The sequence below is a fragment of the Fusarium keratoplasticum genome, chromosome 4 (genome assembly GCF_025433545.1).
Source record: "Fusarium keratoplasticum isolate Fu6.1 chromosome 4, whole genome shotgun sequence".
Lineage (NCBI taxonomy): Eukaryota > Fungi > Ascomycota > Sordariomycetes > Hypocreales > Nectriaceae > Fusarium > Fusarium keratoplasticum.
In genome coordinates this window covers 1697393-1716718 of record NC_070532.1, presented here as the reverse complement: position 1 = coordinate 1716718, position 19326 = coordinate 1697393, and the positions used below count along the sequence as shown (strand labels likewise).

The 19326-nt window shown below is 54.2% G+C and overlaps 6 protein-coding genes across 6 annotated transcripts; 3 read left to right on the top strand and 3 right to left on the bottom strand.

Moving 5' to 3' along the window:
• Positions 1-992: 992 nt before the first annotated feature.
• NCS57_00560900 (uncharacterized protein) lies at positions 993-4847 on the top strand (the record flags this gene model as incomplete). Its single annotated transcript, XM_053055525.1, has 3 exons — positions 993-1264; positions 1314-1391; positions 1448-4847. The coding sequence occupies exons 1-3, from the start codon at positions 1173-1175 to the stop codon at positions 4845-4847; spliced, it is 3570 nt and encodes a 1189-aa protein (XP_052914480.1). The 5' UTR covers positions 993-1172.
• A 717-nt stretch (positions 4848-5564) lies between these two features.
• On the bottom strand, positions 5565-7719 carry NCS57_00560800 (uncharacterized protein; the record flags this gene model as incomplete). The annotated part of the gene is made up of 2 exons (XM_053055524.1): positions 5565-6619; positions 6672-7719. 2 exons carry the CDS (start codon positions 7717-7719, stop codon positions 5565-5567), a joined length of 2103 nt encoding a protein of 700 aa, XP_052914479.1.
• Positions 7720-8817: 1098 nt separating this feature from the next.
• On the bottom strand, positions 8818-10614 carry NCS57_00560700 (uncharacterized protein; the record flags this gene model as incomplete). The annotated part of the gene is made up of 1 exon (XM_053055523.1): positions 8818-10614. The coding sequence occupies one exon, from the start codon at positions 10612-10614 to the stop codon at positions 8818-8820; it is 1797 nt and encodes a 598-aa protein (XP_052914478.1).
• A 411-nt stretch (positions 10615-11025) lies between these two features.
• Positions 11026-13531, top strand: NCS57_00560600 (Conserved oligomeric Golgi complex subunit 3; the record flags this gene model as incomplete). The annotated part of the gene is made up of 5 exons (XM_053055522.1): positions 11026-11142; positions 11208-11512; positions 11568-11907; positions 11957-12898; positions 12947-13531. 5 exons carry the CDS (start codon positions 11026-11028, stop codon positions 13529-13531), a joined length of 2289 nt encoding a protein of 762 aa, XP_052914477.1.
• Positions 13532-14295: 764 nt separating this feature from the next.
• NCS57_00560500 (uncharacterized protein) lies at positions 14296-15337 on the top strand (the record flags this gene model as incomplete). Its single annotated transcript, XM_053055521.1, has 2 exons — positions 14296-14398; positions 14541-15337. The coding sequence occupies 2 exons, from the start codon at positions 14296-14298 to the stop codon at positions 15335-15337; spliced, it is 900 nt and encodes a 299-aa protein (XP_052914476.1).
• A 342-nt stretch (positions 15338-15679) lies between these two features.
• NCS57_00560400 (uncharacterized protein) lies at positions 15680-18168 on the bottom strand (the record flags this gene model as incomplete). Its single annotated transcript, XM_053055520.1, has 3 exons — positions 15680-16155; positions 16203-16488; positions 16537-18168. The coding sequence occupies 3 exons, from the start codon at positions 18166-18168 to the stop codon at positions 15680-15682; spliced, it is 2394 nt and encodes a 797-aa protein (XP_052914475.1).
• Between the last annotated feature and the right edge of the window lie 1158 nt (positions 18169-19326).

Genomic DNA, 19326 nt, shown 5'->3' with positions numbered 1-19326 from the left:
CAGCGTGTTAGCCACAGAGCCACAAATGGGTCGACTGGCCCGAATAAGGCCTGACCTTTCTTCTTTTCTGGCTAATGTTTGAGGGGCCATCGTATCTGCTCGGGTGAGGGCATCATCAGGCATGCGACAGGTGGGAGTAATCGATTGGGCTGGGGTTGTGCAGAGCCGCCCGCAACGCAGGTACAGTGGGGAAGGCATGATTGGCCGACAGCGCACGCCGACCGCTGGCCGCTACCGGAAGGGCCCTAATGTAGGTACCCTGGTACCTGGGTAAAACCCACGCTAGCGGCAGGGGTGCCAATTATAGCGAGCCGCGCGTGTGGGGTCAGGGAAGTTGCGAAACAGCGCGCTTAAGCTTTCAAGGCAGGAGCCCTACACGTGATTGGCCCAGAGCCGTCGGACAGTTTCATTGCTGTCCCTAGGAACCCCAGGCTCTCCCTGGCTCTGTTTTGGGTTGGGCGCCTCGTGAGACTGGCGACTGGACGGGCGAGATGGACTGGCCACCAGGTGGCATGGGGGAAGCTTCTCGCTGCACGATACGATGAGATGGTATCCGACGCCCCATGAGACGAGTTTTGCTGCCGCCGTTGTCGTGATGCTGGGCGATGTGTCTTGGCCCTGGGGGGTCAGGTCACAGCGCAGGGCAGGGCAGCAGAGCGGGCATACATACCTCACTAACACCTCGAGATATTCTCTGAATGGTTTCCTCTCAATCTTCTTTTTTCCTCTCCGTTTCCTTTTGTGTCATTGTTTCCTATCTATCTGTGCAACTCTCTTTCATCTATCTCTTGTTCAACATCTCTCTTTCACGACCCGTTGACATCATCAATCTCTCTTTCACGGCTGTTTCGAAAAAAAGTTTCCTTTCTTTGGTGTATCAGCTTCCTTTGTCATCCGCTGTGACAAGTTGTCCTCCTTTGATCGATTCGAGAACAAAACCGTTTTACACTTAATTGGCTCTGGGGAGGGAGGAAGCAAAAAAGAAGTCGAAAAGACCTTTGGTGTCACTTGCGAATCTTGGATCTTATACCCTTCGAAACGAAACGAAACCTGACCCGACGATCGAACGAACTACACGGCCGAACCATTTTTTCGATTTGACCAACACGTTCCTTTTCTTTTTTACTCTCTCTCATATCTTCCCTTCGACTGTCCGTATAATACTTTCCGAAATGCGGTACAACAGGAATGGGCTCGTAGTAGCCCTGTCCTTTCTTCTAGCTGCTCAGTCCGCCCAGGCTGGCCCTATCTGGACTGGCAGAATGTATGTGGAACTCGTTTATTGAGAACGCCGTTTCTAACTATATCGGCAGAGCCCGAAGAGCTCCTGGAGCTTTTCTAGATATTCGAAATGAAAACACACAAGCTGCCCCTACTGCGGCTGACCATGGGTATGTACTTATTGCCGTGAAAGTGTGGAGCATCATGACTTACATGAGGTTTCTAGCTCTGGTGGCTCAGGCCAAGACAGCGAGTCGACTCCGCGACCCATCTTCTCGACTCTGGACTCAGATATAAACATCCCTCAGTCCTTCGTCTCTCAGTCTCCGAACGGCGAGAAGGATGCCGAGGGCCCTGCCGAGCCTGTCGAAGTTATCCCCATCGACCAGACCACCGACGCTCCCGCGCCTACGACAGTTGCTGAGGAGACTTCAGAAAAGTCTGTGGAGCAGCCTGCTTTTACTCAGAACCCCTCCGAGGCCATTGTGACGACTTCTATTGTCCCCAAGGAGCCCGCGTCCGACCCACAGACGTCTTATGCCCCAGCGGTAACGTCTTCTGCTGCGCCTGAGGAGCCCGCCAGTAGCGCACAGGAATCTTCTCCGGCGATTCTGACGACTTCTATTGTACCTCAGGAGCCTGCATCCGACTCACAAGAATCTTCTGCCCCGGCTGTGACTTCTTCAGCCGTGGTTGAGGAGCCAGCTGGCAACACGCAAGAGTCTTCTCCTGCGATTGTGACAACCTCTATTGTGCCCAAGCAGCCCGAGTCGGAATCTCAACAGCCTTCCGCTCCCGCCGAGACGACTTCAGCAGCGCCTGAGGAGCCTGTGTCCAACACACAAGCCTCTTCTGTCCCGATCCTGACAACCTCGATCGTGCCCAAGGAGCCCGTCAACACTCAGCCCGCGTCTTCTTCTACCGAGGAGCCTAACTATACCACATCTGCCCCGGCCGAGAATGAGACGACGAGCAAGGCTGAGACTTCCAGCCAAATGGCTCCTGGCTCCGAGCCCGCTGTGGGTGAGACCACCGCAGCCGCAGAGGTTCCCACCATGTCTGCCCAGAAGCCCGAGGCCACAGGCACCGAGAGCCTTCAGTCGAGCGTCGACCTCGGAGACATGAAGCCCTCGTCTGAAGTCAAGACTGAGTCTGCTCCAGCTGAGAAGACCACAGCCCCTGAGGTGCCTTCTGCTCCTGCTACCTCGAGTGCGCCAGCCAAGGAGCAAACCGAATCGGAGCCGCGGTTTAACACGGTGCCTCCTCCTGAGCAGGCAAATTCTGCCGCCGAGACATCTCAGGCTTATGCTCCCAGTTCTACTGCTGCCGTGTCTACTGAATCCATCGCCAAGCCCAGCGAGCCCGCCCCTGTCTTCTCCACGGTCGTGCCCCCTGGAAGCTCGGCAGTTGAGTCTGAGTCTGCTACTGCTACTACTAGTGTTGTTTCCGTGGTTGAGCCCAAGGAGCCCGGTGTTCCAACTTCATCTGCCGCTCCAGCTCAGCCCGAAACACCTGCCACAACTTCTGAAGCAGCCCAGCCCGGCAGTCAAGCCCCCTCGTCTCAGTCGGCGGAACCCAACAACCCTGTCCCAACATCTGAGGCCAAGGCTTCAACTGCTCCGGCTGAGACCTCGGTGGTTCAGCAACCTGACACTCCGGCTCCGAGCTCGCAGCCGGTACAGCCCGAGAACCCTGCCCCGACTTCTGAGGCTCAACAGCCTAGTGCTCCTGTCCCTACCTCTGCTGCTCAAGAGCAACCTGATGCCCCGGCTTCATCCTCGACAGCTGCTCAGCCTGGAGTTCCCAACTCCAACACTCAGCCCGCCGCTGCTCCTCCCACCAGCACCGTCGTCGTCTCGGACCCATCCTCCCCCGAGACTTCATCGGCGAACAAGATCGTTCCTACTGGCGAGCCTGACCCAGCGGTGCCAACAGTTAACCCTGGTGGTATCCCCACGGGAACCAGTACCATCCCCGCCGCTGCCTACGCCAGCAACGTAGTCAAGGCACGAGAGTACAATGAGAACTTCGCCGGTCTGACCCCTGAGTCCGCCTGTATGGCAGGCCAGGCTGCTTGCATCAACGGCCAGATTGCCGTCTGCAACAGTGCCGGTGCCTACGACCTCCGGGCCTGCGGAAATGCTGAGGAGAAGTGCTTTGCCCTGCCCATGTCCAACGTCCCTGATGGTGTCAGAATCGCCTGCGAGGACCCGACTCTAGCGGGAAAGATCCTGGGTGGAAGCCCCAGCACTGGTGGCGGTAACAGTGAAAACGGCCAGCCGAGCAATGGAAACGACGAGGGGCTGCCAGCAACTACATCGGCGGCTCAGCAGAAGCCTAACCCTCCCGTGGTGACGGTCACTACTATCGTCACTATCGACGATGGCGCTCCCCAGCCGACCACTGAGCCTGCCGCCCAGCAGCCTTCTCAGCCCGTTCAGGAACAGCCAAGCCAGCCTGCCAACGAGCAACCCGCTCAGCCTGCTCCCGTACAGACAGAGTTTCCTATCAACCATGTGTCAAGCCAGCCTGTTCAGGAGCAACCTGCTCAGCCAACTCAACCTGTTCAGGAACAGCCTAGCCAGCCCGCTCAAGAGCAGCCTGTCTCTCAACAACCTACACAGCCTGCCCAGGAACAACCGGCTCAACCCACTCAACCCGTTGCTGAGCAGCCGTCCCAGCCTGCCCAGCCAGCCCCTGAGCAGCCCAGTCAGCCATCTCAAGAACAGCCTGTCTCCCAGCAGCCCACTCAACCTGTTGCAGAGCAACCAACTCAGCCGGCCCAGCCTGTTCCTGAACAGCCAACCCAGCCTGCCCAGGAACAGCCAGCTCAACCCACACAGCCCGTTGCGGAACAGCCCTCGCAACCTGTTGCAGAGCAGCCTTCTCAACCTATCCCTGAGCAACCAACTCAGCCTGCCCCGGTACAGCCTACCCAGCCGGCTCAAGAGCAACCTGTCCAACAGCCAACGCAACCTGTTGCTGAGCAGCCTTCTCAGCCAGCTCAAGAACAGCCGGCTCAACCAGAGCAGCCAACTCAACCTGCCCAGGAACAGCCTGTTCAGCCCACTCAACCAGTCGCTGAACAACCTTCTCAGCCGACCCAGGAGCAACCTGTTCAGCCTACTCAACCAGCTCAGGAGCAACCAGTTCAGCCTACTCAGCCGATCCCTGAGCAGCCGACCCAGCCCGCTCAAGAACAACCACCCACCTCCGCTCCCGTTGTTGAGCAGCCCACTGCCGCTCCCTTGCCCGGCACGACTCTCACAAAGTCTATCAAGAAGCCCGGCGACACCCAGCCAACCTCGGCCCCCTCCAGCGACGAGCCCACGCCCATCGAACTCATCCCCATCGACGGCCTGGAAAGTAGCGCAGCTCCGGCCCCGGCGGCCACGGAAGCAGCTAATGCCGGCGATTCTCAGGAGAAGGATAAGAGTAAGAGCCCCGAGAAGGGCCAGGAGAAAGTGGCCATCACCAGGACCGGCGACGACGCCCACGCCACTACCATCATGGTCGACGGCGTCCCCACCGTGTCCGTGTACTTTACCGTGACGGTGACGGAAAAGGACCAGCCTACTGCCACGGTCACCGAGAAGGAGACGGTGACGTTGGTGATTAGCGCATAGACGAGTGGAACATCTCTGGAAGATTGTTCTCTCTTTTTAGGTATTGTGGTAATGAAGTTGAAGTTGCAAATGTTTTGATATATATCTCAGCGGCTTTAGGTTTGGTTCTTTGTATAATTGAGGAGGTTTGAAATATTGAACAAGGAAAAAAAAAAATTAAGAAAAAACTCAGTCTATTCCTTCCGAAGCTGAAATAATTAGTTTGTACCTTTACTCTGTAAGGAAGCGAAAAAAAAGCATCGACTAGAATTCTTGATCACATCGCAAACAACTTAATAGATATCCTTGACCTGTTCACAACTCGTTCTTTGTCAATGTCAATGATATTAACGGGCAAAACATGTTTGATTCCAATCTTTGCATCATGGAAACCTCCAGTACGAGATGGTAATTCTATGCTAATCATCATGAACCCGTGAACCTCGGTTCCTGTACAATCTCCTCGCCTAGTCCTACAAAATAACCCATCACCTCTTCCCAGAAGAGGCCTTCTTCTATAAGCGCAATGCGGCAAGATGGGAAACCGTTGCGCCCGCTACGAAACATATATATGTTAAAAAAGACCAGAGACCTCCCAAGCATGCAACACCGAAGATATCATGATTCAAAGACCAGCTCAACCTGGATCATCATCCCACAACTCCTGCTAATTACTGCAATAAACCCCAGACCGTATAACGCCTGCCGCCCTCGAAACCAAGTTTGGCCACCCTTCAGCTACTTGGCAATCCCGATCGCCAGGTTGTTGCTGCTTTGCTTGGGGTCCGGTAGTGAATCATCGATGAACGGATCGCCTACCTCGAGCCTCTTAGCTGCGGGCTCATTGCCCTCATCATCAACGCCGTATTTGTCCTGCCATAGCTTCCGCATGACCTGATAGATGAACAAGAACTGAGGCTTGCCCTGAACCATTCCCACACGTTGTTCTCGGAGGCTATCAACCGTTTCATAAACTAGATCAGGCCCTTCAGTGGGCTCATCGTAATTTTGAAACGTGCCCAGTTCGAGTTCGCGCATGAGGTGTTCGAGGGTGATGAAAGTACCGGTTCGGCCCACGCCAGCACTGCAATGAATAATGCGCGGGTTGGTGGGTGCGCTGAGCTCCCGAGATAGTCGCATGAGCTCAAAGAAGCCGTCGAGATCTTCAAGTTCGGGCACGCCAAAGTCAGGCCATAACCGGTAGAGCAGGTGCCACACGACTCGGGGCTCATCTTCGTCCTTCAGCTGCAAGAGTAGCTTGCGCTTCTCAATGGCACCATCTGCAAGCTCTTCATATGAGTCGTACGTAACCTCGCCCTGCCAGTCATCGCCCCATGCATCATGCTCGTTCAGAATCAAGGTTGGCTGGTCTTCGTTGTCGGGAAAGTATGGGTGACACTTGATGACTCCGCCCTCACACATGGTGGTCAGCTGCACGATCACGGCAGGCGACGCCATCTGCTCAGCGATCATACGCCAGACATATTCGATGGATGGCGGGGTCGGACCCTGCATGGCGATATAGCGGAGTGGCTCCCGGCTCGGGTCCGAGGGCGAGGTGAGGACGATCTCGGAGGCATTGACGTAGTCGAGCTCGTTCGCAGGGACTTGCAACCTAATACGGTTGTGATTCCACGGTTTGATGTTGATGTAACGGTCCATGACACCCTTCTCTTCCACATCGAGTTGCTTGAAGTGCCCCCATTTGAAATCCTCGTCCGCTTCGTTTCTGCTGCCTTCAAGCACTCGATCACGCTCGGCCCACGTCAATTCCTGGAACTTGAAATCGATATCTGACGAGGTTCAGTACTTGTATCAATGCGTATAACACCAAAAGTTACATACCCTGCATCGAAGAGTCCAAGAAGGCAGGAATCCGGGGCCCGGTGCCATCCTGCTTGCTCAGCGCAACACCTTCCGCCGTGGCGGGCCGGCTCTTTATGCCGTCGTGGTTGACGACGGCCGGAGGAGGACTGGAAGGCAACTCGACAGGAGGACTATCGCGGGCTCGCTTGGTCGAGCCGCGCAGACGGAAATTTCGGAAGGCAGCCCTCTTGGAGAGCTTTGCTGATGGCTTCTGGGTTTGAATCTGTAGTCCCTGCTGTTGCAGCTGAAGGTTTGCGGCCTGAAGCTCGGAACTGGCGATGCTATCGACGGTCTCGCTGCTTGAGCGCTCGACGGCAGTCTCGATCGTGGGGTTCTTGGGTTTGCGCCTGAACTTGGGAATCCTGTCCATGGCGCCGAGAGTCGGAGCGGACGGATGCGACGTCCTTGATGAAAAGGTGCGCAAGACGCCAGGAGCAGGACTTGACAATGTCGCGAATCGGAGTCTGAGTCGGGGTCGGGATGATCGAGGTGCCGGGAGCAAAGGAGAAGGAGATTTGCGCGCAAGAAGGGGAAAAGCGTCGGGTCCCTCTCGCCGGTGGAGGTCGGGCAGGGATCGGATCCGCGTCAATGAGGAGGGGGCAAAGACGGTGCTTGAGTAATCTTGAACTTGGGCCGAACGTTTGATAGTGGCGTAATCGTCGGCGAAACGGAGGTGGGCGAGAAGAGAATCAAACGTGATTAAGGAACGGAGGGGAAGGGCAAAGGGGGAAACAAGAGGGGGGAGAAGAGGAAGAAGAAGGAGAGGAGGAGAAAGGGAAGGAAAAGAGGAACAAGAATGACAGCGGAACGGACGAGGTGAGTCGCGATGGTGGTCGAGATTCTCACTGCCCGATGCGGCGCCAACGAAGACGGGCCCACGAACAGCAGAAGCAGCAGCAGCAGCGACAGTCACAGCGGCGGCAACAGCTGCAACAGAAACGTGACCGTGGCCGCGACCGTGAACGTGGGGAAGGAGTCGTCTGTGCCTTTGCCTACACCCGTCCCTGCGCCTGTTCCAAGAATACATCCGATCCTCGCCTCTTGTGGAGACCAGGTTACCGGGTGAATCTGGTCATGGGTAAGGTTGGGCCTGTAGATGATGTGTTCTGCAGAAAACGGCTTTCTGTTTATTGTTCTGCGTACTACTATGTCTCGCGGCACGTGCCCATGTCACCCGATCCCGTGGTTCTGGGCAGGCACGACTTGTCTGATCATGCAGACCAGACCAACATGATGAGAGGCAAGAGCGCCTTCCGAAGCCGATGCCGTCTTCGGGAATCGGGATAGGCACGAAATACCGAAGGCACGTTGGTAGAATTATTTGTGGCTCCTGCTTGCCTGTTTTGCTGCTGTACCACCGTAGGGCAGGGCCGGGGATAATTTTAGGCGCGAGCTGTCTAAAAGTAGTTCTATTTTAGGCTCGGGGGACCCTTTCTCATCATTTCCGATTCTTATTAACGTGGATATCCAAGACTTCAAGTGGCCTCTTACTAAACGACTGACTCCTTGCGCCTCTCCTTTCTTGCCGATTACATGATATTCGCGATCCCGTCGCCACATGCACATCACGTCCACCTGAACTTGGCCACTCGTGCTTGCGCGGCCAGTGAGACTCGTGTTGGCCCAACTTCCCTTGGAAATGTCGGATCACCCCCTGTTTAGCTTTCGGTTCGCTGGCCCTCGCGGCAGTTTCAGAGGTTGCGTGCGCGGGGTGATCAAAAATAGGTGCAGACGTGCGGAATCCTATCGATCTGGATCCTCGATGGCGTTCTCTTTCTCAGCCGCGCTGGCTGCATTCCCTTGATAGGTTCGTAGTGTCCACCATGTATCAGGTCCATCTATGGTGAGACATGTCAACGGGTGCCTCGTGACCATTCCTTCAACATGCGTGCATCACGAATGTCCAATATGTATACTCAGATGAGCTGGTGTGTCAATTTCAAGGCATATTGTGCCAAGTTTTGTACAGAAGAGTTGGATCGTTGCAAAATCCGTCCCCAACGCCCCGTTCGTGTCCTCTACTCAGGACTTACAAGTACATGATTAGATATCTTAAAATACAACAGATCGATCCTTCTCGGCTGAAGGATCTCGTAGCCTCCTCGCCACAGACTGTTTTCCTTTCTTAGACAGAAGAGTATACGCCAGTCACATACTTGCCACACTCAATCTTCTGCTCCAGAGACACCTTGCGGCCTTTGCCTCCATCCAGACGAATCGTCGTTCGAGGTGTTACGCACAGCCGGTGAAAGTCAGGGCTGTTGTCCTTGCGTGCCTCTGCTGCGCTGTCCAACGCCCCGATATACGCGGGTGCGTTCAAATTGGTTCGCTTGCCCGTGCCCAGCTGATAGTGTTCGTTTCCGCCCCAGAACATGACGTCGGATCCCCAGTTGGTTGCGTTGGCGCTCGCTGAGCCTGAAACGGACGTCTCGGTGACGTTGTCCATGATGACTGAACAGTGCGTAGAGCCCACAGATAGAGACTTGAGTTTGATGGGGCTCATTTTGTTCGTCTTCTCGTCAAACTCGAACAAAGACGAGAGGCTCTTCACCTTGGTCGGCTTGGCTGACACATGCGACCACCGTCCCGTACCTAATGTGCCATAAACTCCCTGGCCGCAAGCCCATAGGTCTGCAGTTAACAAAGGGAGCCTCTTGCTTGGGGCAAGGGCTTTCAAGTTGGTAGGCGTCTCTGTTGCCTTTGCATCCACAGTGAAGAAGGTGTTGTTTCCGCCGGCAGCGATAGTCTTGACTGTTGGGACAAGTCCACTGCTGCTATAGAGTGTGTTGACAGGCATCATAACTGGTGTGTCGGAAGTCAAGAGTCCATGGTCGGTATCGATTCCAAGCTGCCCAAAGGAGTTGTCACCAAATGTGAAGATGCGTCCAAGTTTGTCCAGAATGACCGAATGGTAATCGCCAGTGGCAACCTGAGCCACATCAAAACCTCTCAGAGTGATAACTTCATGGGGTTGATCATATGGGCCCTTGGGTCGGTTGCCCCAGCTCAATCCAGGGACACCCATCTGACCTTTGGAAGGAAACTCGAGAGCACTGGACGCAGCAGAGAAGACACGGCCCTTGGATGTGAGCATGAGGCAATGCTCCAGACCGCTGCTAATGTCGGTCACAGACTCTCCGTAAGAAAGACCAGATGGTGTCAGGTTTCGAAAGTTGATTCTCTCCTTTCCACCACCGGATCCCCAGATGGACCAAGAACTCTTCTGCTGTTCCTCCTTGAGACCACCTTCCTGGTCATCACGAGAAGAGGGAATAGAGTAGACCTTGCCATTGCGAGACAGGGCAATAATTCGATCCAAAGAGACGTCAATCTTGACAAGGTCCTTTCCTGTGAGGGTAGGAACGGGAGATGGGTCCTCCTTGTTGTAGCCGAGTCCCCATTGAACTAGATCACCCTTCTCCGTGACAGCTGCGCCGAAAGCTGAGGTGAGCTTCAGATCCCGGAGCACTTGGTCATCGAAATAGGCAATTCGGTGAGGTAGCTTCACATATTTATCATTCGACTTGGGGTCGATGACCTTGCCGATATTGGAACCCCATGCGTAGACGCCAGGATGTTCCCAGCTATGCTTGACTTGGAGATGCTGCGAGCTAATGAGATCTCGGTTCTCCTCCTTGGAGCGGGCCTTCTTGCGAGGCTTCTCAAACTCGACATCGGCTTTGGCGGGAACCTTCTTAACCGGAGTCTCGGGAGGCGAAGCAAATTGCTCCTTGAGCTTGGGATAGTAGTAAGCTCCGGCAGCTGCCGCACCAAAGATGGCTGCGAATCCAACAAATTTACCTCCACGGCGCCGAGGACCCCGGGGGACATTGCTGGCGTGACGAACCCATTGGCGTTGAGTTGTGGCGATGGACTGGGGGCGAAGGGCAGCTCGCCGAAGAGCAGTCTGAGAAGCGTTCATGTTGTAAACGCTTAACAATAGACGATCAACTCAATGCAACTCGTGAACTCTTTTCGTGAAAGGGACAAGTTGCACTGAAATTGTCGTCAGTGAAATCGACTGTTAATCGAAGGGTAAAAAGGTTGTGAGGTCATAGAGCTGAAGCTCTAACCGTACTGGAGGTCAGCAAAATTCTGTGGACTGTGGCAGGTCGAGGTCATCGAAGCCACAAAGGGCTTCAGCCACAGATTCAAGCACGCGCCACTGCAGGCACTAGCGGGGCGCACGGACATCCCCACGCCGTCCCGCCATGCCATGCCATCGGCGCCTCGGAGCTCACGCCTCCGACTTGAACTCCAACGCCTGCTGCGTGGCTTCTAGAAGACCCCAGCGAATCTCGACGTTTGAGCTCAAGGGAGCTCTATCGACACCATGTACGAGGATTCATGGTACAGTATCATGCCCGACCTGGGCGGTCGGGGCCATTCGAGTAGCCACAGTCAGAGTCATGGACACCGTCGAAAGGAGTCGCTGCTCCAACAGCCCAATGTACGTCTCCCTCGTATTGGATTAGCACCCCCACCATGTTGGTGAAGCTCACAAGATGGTCACAGGAACCTGGACAGATATCCGAGGTCGTAGCCCCAATGCCCAACGTTTACGAAGAGATCGAGAACACCAATACGCCCCCAGAACCTACCGTCATCCGCCGAGCGAGCTCGTACTCGGACTTATATCGAGTGGCGCAAGAACAACTGTCCAAGGATGGAAGGCCACGACACAGGAAGACGGATAAGAATAATCGAGCATGGGAGGCTTTGCTGCTCCCCGACTCTAGCGTCGAGGCAGAATTGCATGAGCCAAAAGGTCTCGAGTCGTACGACGAACAATTACTCGACGCCAGCCAACAAGAATACCTGTATGAAATTGCGCCTCGGCCGCACCTTGATCTGGACTGTTCTGACTGCGTCTAGACTGTATCGCGATCAGCTTACATTGACGGAGCGCCATTTGGACGGACTCATCGAAGATGCCAATGCGACACTCAAGCTCCTTACCTCCCTTTCGAACTCGTTCGGATCCGTCGAGGCTCAAACTTCAACGTTCCAAGCACAATGCGAAGATCTCCTGAAGGAACAACGAAGATTGGAGGACTTGGCTGACGAAGTCGGAACCGATCTGCATTACTATGCCTACCTCGATGATGCGACAAGGCGTCTCAATGCACCCGGCGCTAGTCGGCTGGTGGATGATGCCTCGTTTGGTGAGATGGTTGAGAACATTGACGCGTGCATTGTATTCATGGAGAAACATGTAAGGACACCATATCTAAATTGGATCGCTAGAACTAACACGCCTTCAGGAGACATACCGCGACCGCGATACCTACCTTGCCCGATACACTGCGCTTCTCACAAAGGCACTTCACCTGCTCGAACACGGCTACAAGAACACATTGGAAAGGGTCTCGTCCGAGATTGGTCGTCAAATTACTGGCACAAAATCCGAGTCCGCCCGCCATGCTCTCGCCTATGGCCGTTTCCAAGAGATGATGCTCGACTCTTTCGGCTTGATTCCTAATGTGCGACGAATTGTACGGCGCGCATACGATTTCTATGGCCAGCGGAACGAATCTTGCACCCACTTTGAGACGTATGCGAATACTGCCAACAACATATTCTACACGCACCTGGTGACCAGAGACCGTGATCTTAAAGCAATGGCGCAGTCTGATATTGAGGAGTTTCACAAAGAGGTCAAGGATCTCTCAGCTGAGACAGCATCACGGAACTTTATCAAGCAATGCTTTGAGCGCATGTACAACGAGGAGAGTCTGTTTATGAAGCTCTTTGACGTGGAACCCATGTGGAACCAGGCAACGGACTCGGTTTTCCAGTCTATCAAGACCACCAACACATCCATCATGCATCCCGGCAACTTGACGCCTTTGGTGACGAACCTTCAAACGGTGCTGCACACAGCACCACTGGAGACTACCTGCAATGTGGTCGGGTTGCTTGCTAATGAATACTTTGGAGCCGATTTGGATGACATTGAATCCCCCTACTTCATCAAATGCAAGCAGTACACTTCGCAACTCCTGGCGCATCATCTCTGGACATTAACAGACAATGCTTTTGAGGCGGAGGTTACGAAATCGATCACAAGGGCACCAGTTCAGGATGCCTCGCTAAAGATTGGCCCTGTAATGGGTGGCGTGGCGTCTTCAAACGCCCACCCCTTGGTGAAGCAGGCCATTAAGCTTCTTGGCATGTATGAACATTGCATGCCCAAGGAGAGAGCGGTACGTCTTTCATCTGACACCTCTTGGACCCGACTAACAATAATATAGGCTAAGAACAGCTCAGTCGTCTTCAAGATTGTACGAGAGACGATCCAGGTACTCCAGCGTGCAGAGACCAGGATAAAGTCTTTAAAGACAGGCACCGATCCCGACCTTTTCATGGTCAAGAACTTGCTCATTATAAAGAATGAACTTGTTTCTCTAGAGATTGGTGATATCAGGAATCATGCTTCTTCAATGCAGCACTTTACTCATATCTGGGACACACTCAGCCCTCAGAACTGGGTTGGATTTATCTCAAACATTATCGGTGGTGGTCTATGGTCACGGGGTACTCCATCGGTAACTGCCAAGACCTTGACAGCTGAGGACATGAACGAGCAGCTGGATGAGTTGTTGCGACATTCAATCTATGCCTTCACACAGCGCTGGGGTACTTTGATGAGCGACTCACAGAATCGGAAACCTGGAGTCAAGCCGATCGCCAAGGTGGAGACTGAGCTGGAGAACATCCTCCAGACGGCATTCAGCAACCAGCCCGAGGTGGTAGGCAAGCTGATGGAGGCGATTGAGCAGCATGCGCAGGCGCAGAATGATGCGAGAGACGAGAAGCAGGGCGTGAGACGCTACTAAAAGAGATGGGGGAGTTGTGATGAGCATAGAAGCGAGTGCTGCTTATTCTACGAATCTAGACCTGCAATGTATTGGGTTTCATGGAGGATCAACCTCGACGATCTCGAATTATAAAGAAGAGCTCTGTGATATTCTCAGTACAACGGCTTGCAACGGAGCCGTCCCGGCTGCATGCGGCTCTGTCAAGATAAGGCCCCGAGATCCGGTGTTAAACCCCGATTTCGGGGCCACCTTCCTAATTCGCCAGTGCCGACTTCCAGCCCTCCTTCCCCGCCATCTCCATCTGGAAGAAGAAAAGATAGAGAGGTACCTCGAACGCGGGGCGCCAATGAGCTGGATGCATCCCGGAGCAGACTCCGATAGAGTGTAGAAACAGACAAGAAGAAGTTCTAGACCACGGCCTCGCTCCGAGATCTGCTTGTACCACGGTATCTGGTCGCCGAGACCTGCGACAACTCGGGGCCCGATAGTCCGGTCGCCGGTAACGGGGCTTTGTAATCCTAGCACGTCATTTGCCGGGCGCCCTCCGCAACAACCCCAGATTGTGTCCCGTCGCTATCAGCGCCTTCTGCTCGCTATCTTTTCTCCTCCTTTTTCGCAATCTCTTCAGGGTCTTGCAAGCTTACTGTCCTTTTCCACGTCCTTGCGATTGACTTTCTTTGTTGCGATTGCCAATTCCTTTCGAGAAAAGTCCCTGCGCAAAGAGGTCGGCATTTGAGGCCGGAGTTGTTCGTTTTTTTTTTTCTCCGTGTGCGACCGCAAAGATGGACGCCCTCGAGTTGGAGGTGGCCAAGCAGAGCACCGGCATTCAGACGGCCAAGGATCTGTTCTCTGGTGCCGTGGGAGGAATTGCGCAGGTCTTGATCGGTGAGTCTCTTATCAATGCAGCTGCAAACATGCTGCGAACTGCGCATCACATGGGCCAGAGGCTGGCTCGAGCGAGAGATGCGATCTGAGATGCCCAAGAGATGCATTGTCAAGTTCAATCGCTAACAGATGCGTTAAACAGGCCAGCCCTTTGACATTGTCAAGGTCCGACTCCAAACCACAACTCAGTACTCGTCCGCCCTCAACGCCGCCACCTCCATCTACCGCAATGAGGGCGCCCTCGCCTTCTACAAGGGCACGCTGACCCCGCTCATCGGTATCGGCGCCTGCGTGTCGGTCCAGTTCGGAGCCTTCAACGGCGCCAAGCGCTGGTTCCAGGAACGCAACGGCGGCGCTGACCTGTCCTACGGCCAGTACGGCGCTGCGGGTGCTTTTGCCGGTGTTGCGAACTCGGTCCTCTCAGGCCCTATCGAGCACATTCGTATTCGTCTCCAGAGCCAGCCCCACGGAGCTGCTCGCCTGTACGATGGCCCCGGCGACTGCATCCGAAAGGTCGGCGCCCACGACGGTATCCTGCGCGGCATCTACCGCGGCCAGGCCGTCACCATCTGGCGAGAGGCCTTTGCCTACGGCGCCTGGTTCACTGCCTTCGAGTACATGATGAACAAGGACGCCGCCCGCAACAAGATCGACCGCAAGGACATTCCCGCCTACAAGATCGCCTTTTACGGTGGTCTCGCCGGTGAGGTCCTCTGGCTCGCCAGCTACCCCTTCGACGTGATCAAGAGCAAGATGCAGACCGATGGCTTCGGCCCCAACCAGCGCTACACCACCATGCGTGACTGCTTCTCACAGACATGGCGCGCCGAGGGTGCTCGCGGCTTCTGGAAGGGTATTGGACCTACCCTGCTGAGGGCCATGCCTGTGAGCGCGGGTACCTTTGCTGTTGTCGAGATGACCATGCGGGCTCTCAACTAAAAAGGAGACGTGTAAAAAAAGGAGTAGGATTCTGCTTGGTGACTTTTAATGCGACAAAATGGGACGGGATACGGCGATTAGATCAACATTGACGAGCGCTGGTGAGATATCATAGAGGGTTTTCAACATGACCAGTTGGCGATACGGAACGGTAGATGATGACCTAGGCAAACGGGTTCGAGCCTTTGCTTTTATTTCAACCTTTTGGACAAGTTGTATGGAGCGGGTAGATTGACTTTAGATATCTGGGATAAAGATATAATGACAAGTCTAGCATGATGACCCTTCAAGAATCTATTGAAGAATCGGTGTTGTCTGTTATACCCAATTAATCTATTCTCATCACCATCCTACATTCTCATTGTTCTCGACACGCCGCTGCAGGATGTTTCTTGCGTTGTGTGGTGTCAACTCGTTGAGTCCAAGTTCTTCGAGCACCTTACGTGCCTCGTCACTATCTGTGAAGACGCGATCGCTGGCTTCCTTGAGCGTGAGACCGCCTCCTTCGCTGGCCTCGACGGGGAGACTCAACAGCCTCATTCCCTCTGTCAAGCTGTCGAGAGTAGATGAACCACCGGGAATGTACCGCTCAACAACGGCAACCAAGGCATCACCATCACGACGGAACTGGGTTGCTCCATAGGTGGTGAAATTCTGTCGAAGAAGGACACTCTGCCACAGGTGATCTTGGATCTTGTTGAGAGCGTCACGCCAAACGCGGCGGAAAGCAGCAGCGGAGAGGGGCTTAGCCAAGAAGTCCAAGTTGCGTTGGAGGATACGAAGTGGTTCGTCGAGTTCCTGAGTGATGGCCATCTCGTCTATGCCGTGTTAGATGGGCTTCAAAGCGAGATTAAGAAAAACATACCAAGAATAGCCGCCTCACCGACGGTTGTCCATTGAACACGAGTCGTGTAGGCCCGGAACGCCTTCCCGTGAGACTCGACCAGAGCGCCGACGAGAAGTTCCTCGGCAGCCTTGCGGCGCATGCTATACGCTGCGACTGTCTCGTCAAACAGGGCTCCGTCCTCATTGTTCTGTCCTACAGCCATAGAGGTGCGGTCCTTAACATCTTCATAGCTCATAGTGCTTGTGATGTTGCTCTTTCGTTGAGCTGCGCGAGTCTGCAGTTCATCCCACAATGAGACGAAGAACTAGATTTGTTAGAATCACATGGTAGCAAGGGTAGTATTGCAGCCTACCTCTTCATTACTCCAGTCTTTCAATGTGTTGACAATATGATCGGCACTACCAATCACCTTGCAGAGCACCTCAAAACTACCCGTTCCTTCAAGAACTGCAAGATCCTCCTTGTTTCCGCCAAGAGTTCGGCCAAGGGTCGAAGACATGGTCTGGTATGCCTGAAGAGCGTCCCTGAGACGGCTATGGTAGCCGTCTAGAATTTCAAGCTGTATGCCAATCAAGAAGCGGATTTTGTGCTTGAAGCTGCGCACCCTCTCGTACTGACTGGTCACGGATCGCAGAAGGTCTGTGACTTGCACAGAAGCGTATGTTGGCTTCATCTTCCCTTGAACCGCATAGTCATAGTCAATATTTCGGGCGTCTTGTGATTCCATGATAGTGTGGAATCGTTCCAGAGCAAAGTCCTTCTCAGCATTGAACCAGGTGTCAAAGTGCTCATCCAAGATGTGCGCCGACAGGCCAGGCCAACCGTTCTCCGCATCACCACCATCATAGTTGAACTTGGAACGAACGCTATCGTCAAAGTTCATCAGTTGGGATATGAAGCTGCTCAAAAAGGCCGGGCTTTTGACAGCCTCGGCTGCCACAGCAGACGTCTTTTCCTTCAACACGGGCAGCACCGATGTAATGAGTGCAGAAACAGGATCGATATAGGCCAGGTTGGTGGCCATTGAAGTATCCTGAAACTTGGCCGTGAGTAGATATCCAAGATTGTCCCGGAAAAAGTCTTCCCATTTCTCAATGAGGGCGAGGAACCAAGGCAGACAGTGCGTGCCGAACGCCTGGGGGCTGCTTGTCGCCTTGTCGCTGAGAAAGTGGAAACGAAACTCGGAGACAAAGATTGATGTCATGGTATCGAACGGCAATAGCGACACAAGACCCTTGCTATACTCAATTTCGGGAAGTTGAAGATCCAGGAGCTTCTCAAAGCAGTTAATCCACTCGTCGTCCATCTCGGACTGGGGATCAACCTTGGGCCATTTCCTCTGTTTCAGGATAGCCTCGAGCTCTGCCGACATGGTACTCTTCATCTCGTTCCAGAGAGATTCGGTTACCTTCTCGACATAGTCGACGAGGTGCAATCCCTCCTGACCAGGTAGGCCTCGCAACTTGTGCGCAAGCTGCTTTAGGTTGACGTATGGCTCCAATGCAGCCTTGGGACTTTGAGGCAGATGAGACCGTGCTTCGGAACGGAACTTTTCGACATCCTGGAGGAGGTAAAGGTACTTCTGTGCCAGTTCAACCATCTGAAGCTTCTTCATTGGCGCTTGAAGCCGGCCAATAGCCTGGTTCGGGGCATCCGAGGCAGCGGTGATCTTGACACGGACATCGATGCTGTCCTGAAGCTGCTGAAACTCTTCTATGCGGGCGAGGAGAGAGTTCTGGCGGTCATCGGCTGTGCGTCGAGTTTCCTCAAGCTCCTTAACAGCGGTGTCCAGCTGGGATTGCAACTGGTTGCGCTGGAGCTCCACGTTGGCCAGTAGTGTGTCGAGGTTTTCCAGGTCCGTGGTCGACTGAAGCTTATCGTCCAGAAAGTCCTCGACTCGTATGTCGAGCGACGTGCCCTGGTTATTTGCGGCTGCGGTGGCCATTTTGATCATGCATGTGTCGTGTTCATGAAGCCCATTCATCGCGCGACGTTGCTACTACAGAGGATGACGTGGGGAGAGCTAGCCCCGCGGTACCCGATAACTACATGTGGTGGATAAACGCATCCCAGCATATTGTTTCTTGTGGAAGCTGTCAAGCAACCAGCATGAACTGTTTCATTTTTTAAAAGGAAGGGATGGACAATTGATTAGATGCGATGGCGATCGATGTGGAAATCAACTGGTTTCACTCGTCGAAATCGAGTAATGACGTGGAAGCAAGTAGATTGCGAGATCGGGGCGTGGCTAATAGACTTTTTACTCGGTGGCTGGGGCGTTGTGCCATGAGAGCTGTCATGATGACTTGCATCTCAGCTCACTCAGGACTCGATCTCGAACCGGTTGAGCCGGAGAAAAAGAGTTGCACATCCCGCCGATCTTGTCTACTCTCTGTAGCACAAGCTCGTCACGAATAGATCTCCAATATCAGAAGGCGGTCTGGAAAAGGAGCCGCCATGAAGGACTCGTCATCTCGTCAACGGCTTCGCGGCTTCGGGAGGCAGCAGCCAAGCAGCAGCCAAAGCTACTAGACTGCTACGGCGGAGATTTTTCAAGCCTCGCTTACTTGGAGCAAACGGGGCAAATGAATCAGGCACATTGGCAAGGGATACGGAGTGCCGAGGTAGATATACAGGCGCAGGGAGGCCCAAGAGGAAACAGACAGCGAATCAATGCACAGCACGCACGTCGACACCAGGTGCATGAGGCCCTCCCCCCTCTCTCCCCGTATCCAGAGAGCTCGAATCTGCAGCAGCAGTAATTAATTACACGGGTGAGGCAGAGCTCGCCAGCCAGGCCCGAAACGGCGCCAAATCGTCATGACAACCGCATAGAGGTCAAGACCCGCTGCTGCTGGCCGTAATCCTTGAAGGAAGCTGGGCAGTCTCTGGGCGCGGCCAGGACCTCCAGGGGGGGCCAAGGAGCAAACAAGGCGGTAGACGAGCCGAAGCGACTACGTAAGATCAGAGATGGTAAGGGGTCCAGGGATCAAGCCTCCATCCAGGGACGAACACCATTGATTGAAGACCGAGCTTGGGAGGGGCGCAGCTCAGCAGGCTTCTGCAGGTCCAGCTTCTGGCTCCGGAAGCTCCAGGGTCTCGGGGACTAAAAAAACGTGAAGCCTTGCCTGAAGCAGCATGA